At 41.1% G+C, this 16,837-nt stretch overlaps 1 protein-coding gene across 2 annotated transcripts; it reads left to right on the top strand.

The window, feature by feature from the left end:
• The first annotated feature begins 67 nt into the window (after nucleotides 1–67).
• On the top strand, nucleotides 68–16,516 carry LOC130295901 (alpha-1-antiproteinase 2-like). Of its 2 annotated transcripts, none has more exons than XM_056547208.1 (5): nucleotides 68–208; nucleotides 8,354–8,958; nucleotides 11,323–11,593; nucleotides 12,829–12,976; nucleotides 16,287–16,516. In XM_056547208.1, the coding sequence occupies exons 2-5, from the start codon at nucleotides 8,358–8,360 to the stop codon at nucleotides 16,473–16,475; spliced, it is 1,209 nt and encodes a 402-aa protein (XP_056403183.1). In that variant the 5' UTR covers nucleotides 68–208; nucleotides 8,354–8,357; the 3' UTR covers nucleotides 16,476–16,516. The 2 variants fall into 2 exon arrangements, with proteins under 2 accessions (XP_056403183.1, XP_056403184.1); XM_056547209.1 differs by having other exon boundaries at nucleotides 100–235.
• Nucleotides 16,517–16,837: the final 321 nt, after the last annotated feature.

Here is a 16,837-nt window from a genome sequence, read left to right as displayed (position 1 = left end):
TGTCCTCCCTACCTACAATGGAGACCCCTTCACCCTGAGGGATTTCAAAGAAAGCATCCAGAGTTTGTTTGTCTTTTACTCTTTCCCTCCTAATCAACAGAGGCAATTACTCACAGGACAACTCCAGGGACCAGCGCTAGAGGAAGTCTGCACCTGGCCCCCCTCAGAGAAGGCGACTGTAGAGCAGATCTTTGAAGAACTGTACCAGGTATTTGAGTCACATTCTCCATCAGAGGTACATTACCTTTCTGTCTGACCACAGTGCTCTGGAGTTCTTTTCAGTCTGACCACAGTGCTCTCTGCTGACACCTCTGTCCATATCAGGAACTGTCCAGAGCAGGAGAGGTTTGATATGGGGATTTGCTTGTACTCTGGACAGTTCCTTATATGGACAGAGGTGTCAGCAGAGAGCACTGTGGTCAGACTGAAAGGAAATTCAAAAAGAAGAAAACTTCCTGTTGAGCAAATAGCAGCTGATAAATACTGGAAGGATTAAGATTTTTTTAATAGAAGTAATTTGTTTAACTTTCTGGCAACAGTTGATTTAAAGAAAAAGTGTTTTCCAGCGGAGTACCCCTTTAAAGAGAAAATAAATAAATGAATGAATAAATAAATAAATAAAATACCTAAGTTACTAACTAAATGTAAATACATATAAAGAAATAAATGGAAAAAAATATATAAACAAAAATTGTTCATTGAGAAACACCGCCTTAGAGAGAAAATAAATGAATGAATAAAATAACTAACTAAATATAAATACAAATAACTAAATAAATACATGGAAAAAATATATAAACACAAAAAAATTGTTCATAAATGTAAATAAAATCAAGTGTTCCTTCTGTTTATGCAGAATGATTATAATACATACGATTCCATCTTTATAACATCTCAAGGAAATGGATATTGTAAATTCTAATGATTCCCTTCACTAATTTAGGAGCCGCCTATTATAAAATTAAAGATCTTAAACTAATTAATCTGTTCTATTCTAATTGCGTTAACACCCGAACAATGGATTTTCCAAAGCATTTAAAATTTGCATATTGCATTGTCATTGCGGCATATATTGAGGTATTACAGACGTATAGGGCGAGGTTCACACAGGGTTTTTTTTACTTACTCACCGACTCAGCTCCACCCCAGTCACCTCTGTCTTCTGCCTTTGCTTCTAGGCCGCAGGCAGGTTTTTCAGGCAGCCAATAGTGGCCAGGATGCTCACAATGATGTCACGCTCCCGGCCTCTAGTGGCTGTAGGCATGATGCTGCCTGCAGCCTAAAAGAGGTCAAAGCTTAGGATCGGCTAGGACGCCTGTGGCTTAGCAACACCAAAGGTGTCCTAGCGTGTCCTAAGCCTTGACCTCTTCTAGGATGCAGGCAGCCACTAGAGGCCAGGAGCACCTCTTCCTCTTGGATGTGCCCAATGAGTGACATCATCAGCCCCCAGTTTCCATCTTGCCCACCAGATTTCTGCAGCATTCCTGTCAGGTTCTTACGCCCCCACGGGTGGGGACCACTAGTCCATAGTGACATAGGAGAAGGTTATCTGTAACCTGCAGCGCTAGATTGCAGCCTTCAGCACTCTGGTCACATGGGAATATACCATTGCATGAGCATTAAAGGGGTATTCCAGGAAAAAACTTTTTTTTATACACCAACTGGCTCCAGAAAGTTAAACAGATTTTTAAATTACTTCTATTAAAAAATCTTAATCCTTTCAGTACTTATGAGCTTCTGAAGTTAAGGTTGTTCTTTTCTGTCTAAGTGCCCTCTGATGACACGTGTCTCGGGAACCGCCCAGTTTGGAAGCAAATCCCCATAGCAAACCTCTTCTAAACTGGGCGTTTCCCGAGACATGTGTCATCAGAGAGCACTTAGACAGAAAAGAACAACCTTAACTTCAGAAGCTCATAAGTACTGAAAGGATTAAGATTTTTTAATAGAAGTAATTTACAAATCTGTTTAACTTTCTGGAACCAGTTGATATATATATATATATATATATATATATATATATATATATATATAAAAATTTTTCCTGGATAACCCCTTTAAAGTTCACGTTATTGAAATTGTATCATGAAGGCTGTAAAACAAGACAAAAAAAAACATCTAAACCATTGGGTTACTCCTTTTGTTGTTTTCACCATACCCACAAAAAATAATAAAAGCTTATCAAAAAGCTATATGTAGCCCGAAAATAGCACCGATAAAAACCAACTCATCTTGCAAAAAAAAACAAAAAAAAAACCATACAGCTATGTTGATTAGTGATACTAACTAACGCAAGCTAGAGGGGACTGCTGTGGAGAAAGACCAATTATGTCAGCATGGACTGTGGAGGACAGCGTTCTGTCACTGTGGCAACACAGAGTCCTGTTGCCTGTTGGTTCGGAGGTGCTGGGAACCAAAAAACCCGAAGTCACTCAATAGCATACATAGAAAGACAAAATGGTACCCGCACTCACCGTAAGGAAACAGCAAACCGACTTCTATGGCATCTCGGACAGATCCGACTTCCGGATGACAGCAGGGCGCTTAGAGTGGAGGTGACTGACGGCAAAGTTTAACGCAGATCGCGCTTCTTCCGGGCTCGTACGAGGCCGGAAGAAGCGTGATTTGCGCGAAACTTTGCTGTCAGCGAAACTGCGCGAAACTTTGTTGTCAGCCTGAAGTCGGATCTGTCCGAGATCCCATAGAAGTCGGTTTGCTGTTTCCTTACGGTGAGTGCGAGTACCTTTTTGTCTTTCTATGTCTGCTATTGAGTGGGGTTCTTGGTTCCCAGCACCTCCGGACCCACAGGCATCCACTCTGAGCGCCCTTTTTGTCTTTCTATGTATGATGTTGATTAGTGAGTCTCCACTCACACCTGGCTCACCGAGGTGACTGCAGCGCAGACAACGGGAGGAGATTTCACGGGGACAGGAACCTTTAGGACCGATGAGGTGTTCTTCCTTTATTTCGGATACGGACTGTAACTTGGACATATGGATGGTAACGAGAGCATGAAAGCATTGGGGCTGGTGGGACGGTGCTGGGGGTATTGTACGGAGGGGGTTTGGTGACTGAAGTTATGTAAGACTATGGCTGGATCTGTGCGCACAACAACGTTCTACCTAGACCAGGGATGGACACTGTTAGACTGTTTACCTATGGATATTCTTTCCCCTTATAGCTGGGACTATATCCTAGTCCTTGTGTGGGACTTCGATGTGAGGGCTGGTGTGGTAATCACAGTAGCGCATATTTTAACAGCTGTCCGGTAAACCCCCTCATATTTACCTGTACTAACTTACATGTGACCCTCCCTGACAAACTGGTTGAGTCCCCTATGTTGTATTCCAGGTACAGATCATTTTTGTATTTATGTATTCCCTTTCAATAAAAGCCAATGAATAAAGTCTACCCTAAAATGAGGCCATTGTAAAATACATCTCATAAATACAACTCATAAAGCTACATCAATGAGAAAAATAGAAAAGTTTTGCCAAAAATAGTCAGGTCTTTATGGGGTTAAAGGAGAGCTGCAAAAGATAACTTGGGGATAAGTAGCTGATTGCAGGGGGGGGGTTCGACCACTGGGACCCCCGTGATCACCGGGACCCCCGGTTCTCTCAGTGAGGATCACATGTCATCTACCGGTAGACCGAACGCGCTCCATTCACTTCTATGGGAGCGCCGATGATGCCCAAGTGCTGTACTGGGGTCTTTTCGGCGCTCCCATATAAATGAATAGAGCTGTCTACAGCATGCGCTCCTCACTGGGCGATGGGCCCATTCAGAACATCACGAAGGGACCCAACAGTCGGACTCCCCGTGATCAGCGACTTATCCCCATCCTGTGGATAGGGGATATGTTAATTATACATGTTGCAAATCTACGACTCCCAGCAGGGTTGGACAGCTGTAGGCTCTCCAGGCATCCTGGGAGTTGTACTTCTGCAACAGCTGGAGGCACCTTGGGAAACATTGACCTAGGCCTCCAAAGTGTGGACCTTGTAATTCTTAATTTCTCCTGCAGGGAAATCAAATACTTGCTGCCCCAGATTACAGCTGATTACTGGGGATCACAGGACAGGGATAATTTTTTGTTTTTTATATTTGGGAGATTTTTCAAATATTTAAGGAATAAAGAAATAAAAGCAGACATCAGGAGGGGCAGGAAAGCCGTCAAAGCCGATGAAGTTGTGTGGTTCTATTTTTTATAATATTGTTGTTGTTTTTTCTTGTTTTTAAATCCTTTTGTGGATTGTACTTTATTGTTTAATAAAAAAAAATAAAGAAATAAATATAAATACATTAAGGTATGTTTTATGAAGTGTAAAAAGGTAAAAATAAATAAATATAAATAAAGAAATGAAGGCATGATTTATAAAGTGTAAAAAGTTATCAAAATAAAAAAATAACTGAATAAGTAAAAAACAAATAAATAAATAAATTAAGGCATGTATTGTGAAGTGTAAAGAGTAATAATAATAAAAGTTAAATAAAATAAATACTTAAATAATGAAATTAATAAATAAATAAAAATAAATAAATGAAGGCATGTATTATGAAGTGTATAAAGTAATAAAAAAAATATATAAATGAAAAATGTAATAAATAAATACATTTAAGGCATGATTTATAAAGTGTAAAAAGTAATAAAAATAAAAAAATAACTGAATAAGTAAAAAACAAATAAATAAATTAAGGCATGTATTGTGAAGTGTAAAAAGTGATAATAATAAAAAATGTAAGAAAATAAATACTTAAATAAATAAATAAAAATGAATAAATAAATGAAGGCATGTATAATGAAGTGTAAAAAGTTATAAAAAAAATTAAATAAATAGAAAAATAAATAAATAGATAAATATAATAAAAAAAATTAATAGATACTCGGGTGGGACTTTGATCATTTCTAGTGTTGAGCGGCATAGGCCATATTCGAATTAGCGATATTTGGCGAATAAATGGACGAATATTCGTCATATATTTGCTAAATTCGCAATATTCACGTTTTATTTTCGCATATGCGAAAATTAGCATAAACAATTGACATAAGCTAAAAATTTGCATATGCAAACATGTGTAATGTGAAAAAAACAAAAACAAACGAATATTTGTAATATATAGCGCTATATTCGTGAATATTCGCGAATAAAATTCCCATTGCGAATATTCGCGAGCAACACTAATCATTTCATCACAGGCATGAGCAGGTATATATTGTTGTGTTGTATCTCAAACTAATGCCATGACTAAAGACTTGTTAACAAGTCGAAACGCGTTGGTGCGTTTCTATTTTTACATCTTTTTTACTATGTTACACTTAGATTTTATCCTCCATTGATTCTGTTCCTTGGAGCATTATTTGCATATAAAGATGATGAGTAATAAGGTGGATTTATGAGTTTATGATGACATAATATCAAGATAAATCCTCCTATATATAGAGAAGGGAACCTCGCGCCCGGCACTGTATCCGGAGCAGCGGCAGGTGAGTGACACATCCTCATTTCATGCAACTTTCCTGCAACAACCTTTTATAATACAAATGTTTGATGTTGTTACTGTAACTAGTTGCATGTTCTGAGGGTTCTCTGTATTATTGCCTTATTATTGTTTTATGTTTTTAAGCTATAGGACAATACCACCTGGTAAAATGCATGTATGTTTTTCCTCTCTTGTTTATATAGTGCTAATATATACCATAGTGCTGTACAGAGATTGTTATTATACACTTTACTTGTTAAAGGGGTACTCCAGAGAAAAAATAATGTTTTCAAATCAACTGGTTCCAGAAAGTTAGACAGATTTGTAATTTACTCCTATGTAAAAATCTTAACCCTTCCAGTACTTATTAGCTGCTGTATGCTCCACAGGAAGTTGTGTAGCCACAGTGCTCTCTGCTGACACCTCTGTCCATGTCAGGAACTGTCCAGAGCAGGAGAGGTTTGTTATGGGGATTTGCTCCTGCTCTGGACAGTTCCTGACATGGACAGAGGTGTCAGGAGAGAGCACTGTGGTCATACTGAAAAGAACTACACAATTTCCTGTGGAGCAAACAGCAGCTGATAAGTACTGGAAGGGTTAAGATGTTTTAATAGAAGTAATTTACACATCTATATACCCTTTCTGGAACCAATTATTTTCCCCCTGAAGTACTCCTTTAACAAGTAAAGTGTATAATCACAATCTCTGGACAGCACTATGGTATATATTAAAGCTATATAAACAATAAAAAAAATGTTCCCCTCCGGAGTACTACTTTAAACGTATGGGGGGATTCATAGTTTCCTGCAGCAGACAAAATTGCACAATATTTTTCAAATTTTGTATACAAAGTGGGAGTTTTGGTGAAATAATTTTTGTGCAAAGATTGGGTTTGCACCTAAATTTTTTACACAATTTTGCCACTCTGCGCTGGTGCAGGGAATGATAAATCTCCCCATACCCTGATATAGCACACCTCTGCCCATATAGGGGTCTTCTCCTTTGGATCCCCTCGCTATAAGCCAAAGCAGAGAGCAACTCTCACCATGGATGACCCAGCGGTCACCGGTTATGCTTCATCTTCTCTTCTCCACAGCTCAAAGTCAAGGCAAATGTCAAGTGACATCAGAGATTTATCCCAGTAATGCTAAATTTGGGGGAGAAGACAATATTCCCTTTAGGCATAAATAAATAAAAATTTAACCAACTCTTTTTCATCATCGATTCAACACCAGCAAAATACAATGCAGCTCCTCCTCCTCCCCTCTCACAGCATGCAGTCCCAGACATACTTCAGCTGCAGCTGCATACCCCTCACCTCCCTCCTCCCCATCCTCACTTTACAGAACTTTGGGGTATTGAGGAAGTTTACACACAAATCTATAATAAGTAACATCTTCAGGAGACGCCTATGGTAGATGTGAATGATAGGTGTGCTTCATATATACTTATCTATAACAAATTATAATTTAGGAGCCGCCTATTATGAAATTATAGATTTCAACACTAATGAATCTGTTCTGTTCTAATTGCGTTGACACCCAAAGAGATGGGAGGGAGAGGTACATTGTGTTCCAGACTGAGGCAATAATCCTGGTCACTGGCAGAGAATACTGGGTTCTGCCCTCGATGGGAGATGTTCAGCAGATGATAAACCCAATGTGGCTGCAGTAGAAAGGCAATGAAGGTCACATGGTATAAAATCATTTCCATATGGTTCCTTGGTCTCCACGTGCCATAGTCACTGGATCATGAGGTCCAAAAAAGAGATTTTTCTTAAAAATCGAACCCAGGTTTCCAATGGAAGGTGACTACCTATCTATAACCCTGGTCGCCAACCTCTTTATTATTTTTTCTTCTGGACAATTGAACTAAAAATCAAGGAAAGTCCAACATTTAATGGGCGTACAGCCTGATCCCTTTTTAGAAGCCTCATCCCATACCACACTTTTAAAGGGGTACCTTAAAGGGGTATTTCCATCTCACCTCTTCAGCATCCCCACTTCTGCAGTTTTCCTGTTCCCAACCATCTCCGGGGGCTGCAAACGGGCCCGGAGGGGCCCGTTTGCAGCCCCTGGAGATGGTCGGGAACAGGAAAACTGCAGAAGCGGGTAGGATACGAAAGTTACGTAACTACCGTTGACTTTTATAGGAGTTGCGCAAACAGCGAGGCCCCACAAATTGGGTCACTATTATTGACTCCAAAAGGAACTGCAAGAAGAAATGGCTATGCCCCGCCAGCCACACTGTTTCTGTACCTTCTGAAAGTTAGGTAAACAAAATAGCTCGTAGGGCCATGCAGTGTGGCAGACTTTTATATAGGCTGAGTCTGGCTGGGATTGGAGGAGGATCCCTTAGGGAGTGCACACTGATGGCTAGTAGTGGACAGAGTAGAAACTGCAGCAAGAGACACACCAGTGCAGGAAGACCAGAAAATACAGCACTACACATGGCACAGAGAATGACGCCCGATACTGGTATGAACCAGGACACATGGTACGCTGGTGGTTGCCAACCAACAGCGTTACAACACCAATTTTGGTATGTATACTACACACAGAAAAAGAGATCAGATGGTGTTTGCAGACTGTCTGTAAATTTACGGATGGTTGGCAACAACTTCAAGGTTTCATTTATACATAGGTATAAGAAAGGGGCAAAATTATGGATTTTCCAAATAAAATATAAAGTTCTATACAAACCTTTGTGTCTCCATGGTTACAGACTACAAACAACCCCTGTGTAGTCTGATCCTACGGTCTTGTGATACGGTAGGAACCTTTTTTTTTATTAATCAAGATGTTAGTTTTCTCTGTTGTAATCCTACAACACCAAAAACCTCAACATTTCATTCGATTTTTTTGTGTTTCAGAAAGATGAAGCTCCTTCTATTCGCGCTGTTGAGCCAAGCTCTGCTTTGTGCCTCGGTCTTTAGTCAGACAACGCAAACGGCCCAGAAATCTACGGATTCTTCCCAAAAAATAGTGTCTTCTCTAGACACATTTATAGGGAAGCTCTACAAACATCTGGATGCTGCCGAGCCCAATAAGAACCTGTTCTTCTCCTCATATAGTATTGTGGTGGCATTTTATCTACTCTCCCTTGGTGCCAAGTCTAACACCCATCAGCAAATCTTCGAAGGACTTAGTTTGGACACCTCAGTGATCGCAGAAGAAGACATCAAGAAGGGCTTCCAGGATCTCCTGCAGGACACCAACCAACATTCCACCAGCATCCAACTCAACACCACCAACGCTTGCTTTATTGACGAGAAACTCAAACCCCTCAAGAAGTTTCTTGATGACTTGAAGTTGTTCGAATCTGAAGTCATCTCCACCGATTTCGAAAAGACGGAGGAAGCAAAAGACAAAATCAACAAGTACGTGGAGGAGAAAACCAATGGACTGATCAAGGAGTTGTTGGACAGTCTCGATTCAGACACAAAGTTGGCTCTCGTAAACATTATTTATTTCAAAGGTAAGGAACCTGTCACCAGCAATTTCGGTATTAAAGGGGTACTTCGGTGAAAAAAATGTTTTAAATATCAACTGGTGCCAGAAAGTAAAACAGATTTCTAAATTACTTCTATTTAAAAATCTAAATCCTTTCAGTAATTATCAGCTGCTGTATGCTCAACAGAAAGTTGTGTAGTTCTTTCCAGTCTGACCACAGTGCTCTCTGCTGACACCTCTGTCCATGTCAGGAACTGTCCAGAGCAAAACATGTTTGCTATGGGGATTTGCTCCTGCTCTGGACAATTCCTGACCTAGACAGAGGTGTCAGCAGAGAGCACTGTGGTCAGACTGGAAAGAACTACAAAACTTCCTGTGGAGCATACAGCAGCTGATAAGTACTGAAAGGGTTAAGATTTTTCAATAGAAGTAATTTACAAATCTGTATAACTTTCTGGCACCAGTTGATTAAAAAAAAATGTTTTCCACCGGAGTACCCCTTTAAACTGCCAGCAACAAGGGTGAAGGTCGGTGGTGTCCAAACGGCAGACCTGCTGTTTTTGCGAAACTGCAACTCTTAGCATGCCCGGACAGCCAAGGGCTGTCCAGGCATGCTAGGAGTTGTAGTTTTGCGACAGCTGGAGGTCCACAGTTTGAAGACCAGTGTGCTACACCTTCAACTACTTTTTTTGTTCATGAACTGTCCAAAATCTAAAGCTCTGTGGAATATGTAGGTCATGTGGTCCATGCCGGGTTTTTGTTGTGTCTGGTGATGCCTGAGTTTATTTAACCCCTAAACTATGCATGAGAGGTAATCATGGATTTCCCTCCCTCATGGTGTACAAATGTAATGGTGCTTGGCTTGCCTGAATAACAGGCCGTATGTCCACATATGTCCACGTTGTCCATAGGGAGGGGTAAGCCCCAGCCAGACAGCTCTGTCACCGGCCCAAAAAGGCTCAATAAGGAGATGAAGATCAACCTCCATTTGGACAACTCATCTTCACATCAGACTTGTTCTTGGATATGGGCATAATTTCGATGGTCAAACTTTTAGGCCAGAGCAGAAAGATGCTGCCAGTAGTGACCTAATTTCGGTAAACCAGGGACAGTTATGTGTTATGTGGTTTACCATGTGTTAAATTGAGCACCATGACCAAAAATACCTTTTCACGTCAATGACAGCAACTTGCTCAGGGTTAGAGAAGATAGACAGCATGTTCCCCAGGGTAGCTTCTTCCTGCCCAATGTAGGAAACCCCACCCTTCACCTAAAACATCAATAAATATATACAACTATTGCACCAATATAGTAGTAGCAGTATACAGTAGAAGCATGATCAAAGACCCAGTCTGATCACAAATGTTCCCCTGTACTTCTACAATCCTCAACTGCAAAATGTAGATTCTTTTGTAGACTCAGTAGACGCTCTTAACTTGACCAGGCCTTGCCGAAAGTTTTTCAGGTCCTAAAGCAACAAGGCTCTTGTTATCTTGACCAGGCTTTGCCAACAGTTTTTAAGGTCCTAAAGCAATAAGGCTCTTGTTATCTTGACCAGGCCTTGCCGAAAGTTTTTCAGGTCCTAAAGCATCAAGGCTCTTGTTATCTTGACCAGGCCTTGCAGAAAGTTTTTCAGGTCCTAAAGCATCAAGGCTCTTGTTATCTTGACCAGGCCTTGCGGAAAGTGTTTCTGGTCTAGAGCAACAAGGCTCTTGTTATCTTGGCCGGACTTTGCAGACAGTTTTTAAGGTCCTAAACCAACAAGACTCTTGTTATCTTCACCAGGCCTTGCCAACAGTTTTCCAGGTCCTAAAGCAACAAGGCTCTTGTTATCTTGGCCAGGCCTTGCCTAAAGTTTGCCAGGTCCTTATGCAACAAGGCTCTTGTTATCTTGACCAGGTCTTGCCGAAAGTGTTTCAGGTCCTAAAACAACAAGGCTCTTGTTATCTTGACCAGGTCTTGCCGACAGTTTTTCAGGTCCTAAAGCAACAAGGCTCTTGTTAAGTTGACCAGTCCTTGCCATAAGTATTTCAGGTCCTAAAGAAACAAGGCCCTTGATATAGCTCCTATCCTTGCTTGCTTTGGAACCAAACGCCCTGTAATCTATATCATATCCTGCTGAACCTTCTCATTTGCATCTTTTAAGAAGATTAAAGATATGTTGCCTAGACCTGGTGAGTGCCGCTCTTTTATCCTTCCTGCCATTATGATTTGTAATCTCCCGTCATGTTCTAATGCTTTTTAAAAGCATCAAACACAGCCTTCAAGGGAAAGCTACCTTCAAACTGTGCCATCAGAGAGCTGTCTAGATATGTCTAGAATGCAAAGTCATAAATATTATTAAAGTTCATAAAAATTATTGGGATTTTTTTTATCAATCTCATTTTAGGAACCTGGAAAGATATCTTCAATAAGAATCATACACACGAAGAAGATTTCCATGTGGATGAGAAGACTGTGGTGAAGGTCCCGATGATGAGTAGAGATGGAGTCTACCCTGTGGCCTTCTTACCTAAGATTGGATGTACGGTGGTGGAGGTCCCCTATAAAGGCAATGTCTCCGCCATCTTTATTATACCAGATGAAGGAAAACTCAAAGATGTGGAGAAAGCTTTTCAGGAAGGATCATTGAAGACATGGATGAAGGAGCTGAAACCAATGTACGTGATACTATAGAATCTCCCAATAGTGGACACTAATGGAGAAAAAAAAAAAGTGTCCGCTAAATGACGGAATCCTGTCCTGTACTCACTCCAGTGTAATTACCTATAAAACATGCTAAAAAGGAATATTACAGTAGAATCTCCCAGGGCCATTTAATCATCCCTTATCCCTCCCCCATATCATTTCATTCCCCCTCTTGATCCCTCCAATGCCACTTCATTCCTACCCCCTTTGAACCCTTCTGTGCCACTTAATTCCCCCTTAATACCCTGTACCACTTTATTTCACCTGTCTCAGATAATTCCCCCCCCCCCACGTTGCCATATCATTTCCCCTTGATCCCCCTGTGCCACCTTATTCTCCCTGTGCCAAATCATTCCTACCTTACTCCTTGTACCACATCACTTTTTCCCTTCCCTCCTCCCCCTGTTGTTCTTCTAACCTGGTCGGCAGGCTCAGATGCAGGGGCTCTTAGCAGGTTTGCCGTTCTTCTAATGTCCTCAGCGCTGCACTTACTGAGAGCAGTAGCAGTGGCTGTGGGCACTAACAAGTGACGTCAGGAGCGATGTGGTACAAGGGGTGAGGGGGAATGATAGGGCACAGGTGGCATAAAGAAGGGAAATAACGGCACAGGGTAGTAAAGAGTGGGTGATGAAAGGGGGAATGAAATAGCACAGGGGAAATCAAGGAGATTTGGCACAGGGGGATCGGGGGGGGGGGGGTGAATCATGTGGCCGGCTGACATACAGAAGCAGTAGACCACTGTTTAAACAGCGGTCTTCTGCTTCTGTGCCAGGGAGCCTGGACCCCCTTACTGGGGTATTTGCTCCTCCCCGACAGCAGCCCTGTGTACAAGGTAGGGCCGGCACATAGGCCTGGTTGTCCCCTATTGGGAGTATTTTGTCCCCTATTGGGTGTGTCTGGATCTACTGTTGGGAGTGTCCCCTATTCGCAGGGAGCAAATACATTAAGTCTTATGGGACTCTGCCAGCGAATAAAAAACTGTCCGCTATTGGGAGGTGTCCACTAAGGGAGATTTTGTGCAACATAAGGAACCATTGGGTCATTGTTAAATCCATTCACCTTCATATTTGTCAACACAGATATGTATGAAAACTGCGGCCACCAAACAATAATAGGCAGGATTTTTCTAAAGAATCTTTTTGCACAATGCTGACTCTTGACATGACCGCGGTATATGACTGATCCCTCTTGTTCTTCTTTTATTTAGGAGGATCTCACTGTCAATACCCAAATTTACAACTTCTGTCACAGTCGACCTTACAGAAGTGTTACCTGAATTAGGCATTAAGGACGCGTTCTCCGACAACGCCGATCTTTCTGGGATTACTGGAAGTCGTAACTTCAAGGTGTCAAAGGTGAGATCTAGTCACTGACTATATGGGATTAGAAAGCCTTCTTATGTGGACCAGAATTCAGTATTCGGCCCATGGAAGACATTAGGGATGTGTTACTCATCTGTATTTTAGCCTCTTTTCTATCAATGAAATGAGGTTCCATTATAGAAGATGAATTTCCATAGATGACCGGACTCACTAGATTACAGAGCTCTGACTAGGACAGGGTCTGGTTGACAGCCGGGTGGGACACCATTGGTGGCCGATATAATGGAGTGAGGCCCCTGTGGACAGGCTGGGCTTTGTTGTTTCACAGCCTTGTTACTGTTCTGTTTGTCCCCTCTGTTTTGTCTTTTTACTTCCTACCTTCTGTGTTTAAAAGAACAAATGAAGAGAGCGCCCTCTAGTGTAAATTATTTTAAACAAGTGAAAAGGTGAGGTTGGGTATAGGAACCACTCACCTTTTCAATGCGTGCAAATTCCAGCTTAACTCATACAAAAATATAGTATAATGTTTGTCAATGTTCAGCCAGGCGGCTGCTCCTCCCCAAACACGCTCCAGCGCAAAATAAATTCAGTAACCACCAACACTTCCTCCCAGGGGATATCTGGGCCCACCACGAAAGAAATCACAAAAATAAATGATAAAACGTGCAGTTTATTAAAAAGTACAACATGTTTCAAAGACTCTACGGCTTCTTCCTCAGATACATATAAAATAAAGCAAAGATGACACTAAAATGCCTTTATCGTTTATCACAATACAAAGCCAATCTGGGTGAATGCCTGATTGGATATTAACCCTATCCTTACCCAATAGTGTAAATGATGAAGTGCAAGGAACACAATAATTATGTTAAAGGGGTATTCCGGGCAAAAACATTTTATAGGGGATAAGATATCTGATCGCGGGGGGCCCGCTGCTGGGACCCCCCGCGATCTCCCTGCAGCACCCGCATTCTATGCGGGTGCTGAATCTCCTGTTTCGGAAACCTCCGGGTTTCCGGGACTGGGGATGTGACGTGACGCCACGCCCCCTCCATTCATGTCTATGGGAGGGGGCGTGAATAGACATAAATGGAGGGGGCGTGGTGTCACAGCACATCCCCAGTCCCGGAAACCCGGAGGTTTCTGAAACTAGAGACGTAGTCCCCGCATAGAATATGGGTGCTGCAGGGAGATCACGGGGGGTCTCAGCAGCAGGTCCCCCACGATCAGACATCTTATCCCCTATCCTTTGCATAGGGTATAAAATTTTTGCCCGGAATACCCCTTTTTATTACAAAAAGAAACAAATACAAGCTGAATTTACTATAAACTTATCTCAATAGTCACATTTAGACCCTTGGGTTTCAATGTTTTACATTTATAAATCCAAAAGGAATCTCTATTAATTAAACTTTAGAACCATTTAGGAGAAGAAACTGGAATTGTCTCAATGATACATAAACCTAAAACATCCAATGTCCCCCATGTATCAAACAAATATGACAGAAACAATGTGTTTCATGACACTAGTATAAATGTTGTGATGGTGCTTATTCATTCGTGAGCGCACAATTAACCCTAGACCAGGTTTTAAGTTTCATTTTATCATTGATTTCAATAGTCTAAGTTCTAAGGTTAAACCTATCCTCACCTGTCATTGGTCCAAATTACGTATGTAAAAATGTGGATTACATCCCGCAGATCGAGAAGTTGGAAAAACTCACGTGCTCCCAGCAGGTTAAGACCATTATAAAAAGAGGAAATAAAATACTTTGGGGAAGGAGTGTTTAGGAATTTAGATATGAAATAAATAGATGTCTCTGTTGTTTATAGATCCCTTTATAGAGGGAGAATAAAAATATTGTTCATTCTTTCTCCCAGGGTGAGGTGTTCCCCATCTGGGGGTCCTTCACCTGTCACTCACAATTTGCTATTTATTTGCTCACTTGCGTGTGCGGCTTCACTACAGTGGACACATAGTTCACGTATGAATAAGCACCGTCACATCATTTATACAAATTTCATGAAACACATTGTATCTCACCATGTTTGTTTGATACAATTCGAAGTTTTAAATTTATGTCTCATTGAGGCGACTCCAGTATCTTCCTCTAATCAGTTCCAAAGTTTAATTAATAGAGAATCCTTTTGGATATATGAATGTAATACATTGAAACCAAAGGGTCTCAATGAGACGCTTGAGAGACTAACTGTATAGTAAATTCTGTTTGTATTTAATTCTTTTTGTAATTAATATAATTTTTTGTGTTACTTGCCTTTCATAATTCCCATTATTCGGTAAGGATAGGGTCAATATCCGATCAGGTATTGACCTGGATTGGCTTTATCATGTGAGGAACGAAACCAGACCTGAGGAAGAAGCCAGACCGACTTTAAATGAGTTTAACTTTTTAATAAACTGCAAGTTTTATCTATTGATCAATTTTTGTTTGGATTCTTATGTGGTGGCACTAGGATATACCCGAGGAGGAAGTGTCTGTGCTTAGGTAGACAACATATACAGTTACAACTCTACTTCAAAGGGGCACAAGCTGCTTTATTGGTTGGCTCCTCCATGTATTAGTCCTGTTACTAGTAATTCTCCTGTACTACAATGCCCAACTGTAGGGTGCAGATGCCTTTGTATCCTTAATAGTCACTTTTAACTTGAACAGACCTTGCCAAAAGTTTTTCAGGTCCTAAAGCATCAAGGCTCTTGTTACTACTCTTATTAAAGTGGTACTCCCGCGGAAAACTTTTTTTTTTCTTTTTTTTTTGGTGCCAGAAAGTTAAGCAGATTTGTAAATTACTTCTATTAAAAAATCTTAATCCTTCCAGTACTTTTTAGGGGCTGTATACTACAGAGGACATGAGTTTATTTTTCAGATTTCTCGTCGGTCACGACCACAGTGCTCTCTGCTGACATCTCTGTCCATTTTAGGAACTGTCCAGAGGAGGAGAAAATCCCCATAGCAAACATATGCTGCTCTGGACAGTTCCTAAAATGGACAGTGATGTCAGCAGAGAGCACTGTGGTCGTGACAGAAGAGAATTTCCTCTGTAGAATACAGCCCCTAAAAAGTACAGGAAGGATTACATTTTTTTTAATAGAAGTAATTTACAAATCTGTTAAAATTTTCTGGCACCAGTTGATAAAAAAAAAAAGTTTTCCACAGCAGTACCCCTTTAATGCTAATGCCAATATGACAGAGATAAAGATTTAGATGCAGGAACCCCCTTTAAAAAGGAGGGGCAATCTGGATGGAAACACCGATATGGAGGAACTTTATGTTGCTTCTTTACAATTCTCCTTCTATAGTTTATTCTTTTTTTTTCTCTACAGGCCACACACAAGGCAGTGGTGAGTGTGGATGAGGAGGGCACCGAGGCCGCCGCGGTCACCGCTATTGGGATCAGCGTACTTAGCCTCCCACCTCAGGTCAAAGCCAATGTACCTTTCCTGATGTCCATCGTAGATAAAAATACTAATGTCCATCTCTTTACTGGAAGAATCAAGAACCCAAAAGAATAAATGTCTCTGAGTGTAACGTGGTAATAAAGAGCAACATCGTATCTCCTGCTGTCATTGTCTTCTTTGTCTTTATGATATTTTTGGGGTATCCTAAGAACACAGAAGGGCCTAAAAAGGGCCTAAAATTTAAAGGGGTATTCAGAGTTTAATGAACTTATTCTGTTGATAGGCGATATGTGTTAGATCGTTGGGGGGTTCTGACCTCTAGAACACGGGCTGAACTGTACGCTGTTCCCGGCTTTTTGGCCGCTCCATAGACAATGAATGTAGCAGTGCCGTGCATGGACCCAGGCCCCATTTTGGAGACTGGTGTAGGAGTGGTTTGAGCCCCCATGATCTGATACTTATACCCCCTCCCAGTG

The sequence above is a fragment of the Hyla sarda genome, chromosome 11 (assembly GCF_029499605.1).
Source record: "Hyla sarda isolate aHylSar1 chromosome 11, aHylSar1.hap1, whole genome shotgun sequence".
Lineage (NCBI taxonomy): Eukaryota > Metazoa > Chordata > Amphibia > Anura > Hylidae > Hyla > Hyla sarda.
This window is presented reverse-complemented; position numbering and strand designations above follow the sequence as displayed.

Excerpts from the sequence above, each read along its gene's own strand:
- LOC130295901 (XM_056547208.1), top strand. The coding sequence starts at position 8,358 with ATGAAGCTCCTTCTATTCGCGCTGTTGAGCCAAGCTCTGCTTTGTGCC. Across the intron at positions 8,959-11,322 it reads AAACATTATTTATTTCAAAG|GAACCTGGAAAGATATCTTC; the intron begins GTAAGGAACCTG and ends ATCTCATTTTAG. Across the intron at positions 12,977-16,286 it reads GTAACTTCAAGGTGTCAAAG|GCCACACACAAGGCAGTGGT; the intron begins GTGAGATCTAGT and ends TTTTCTCTACAG.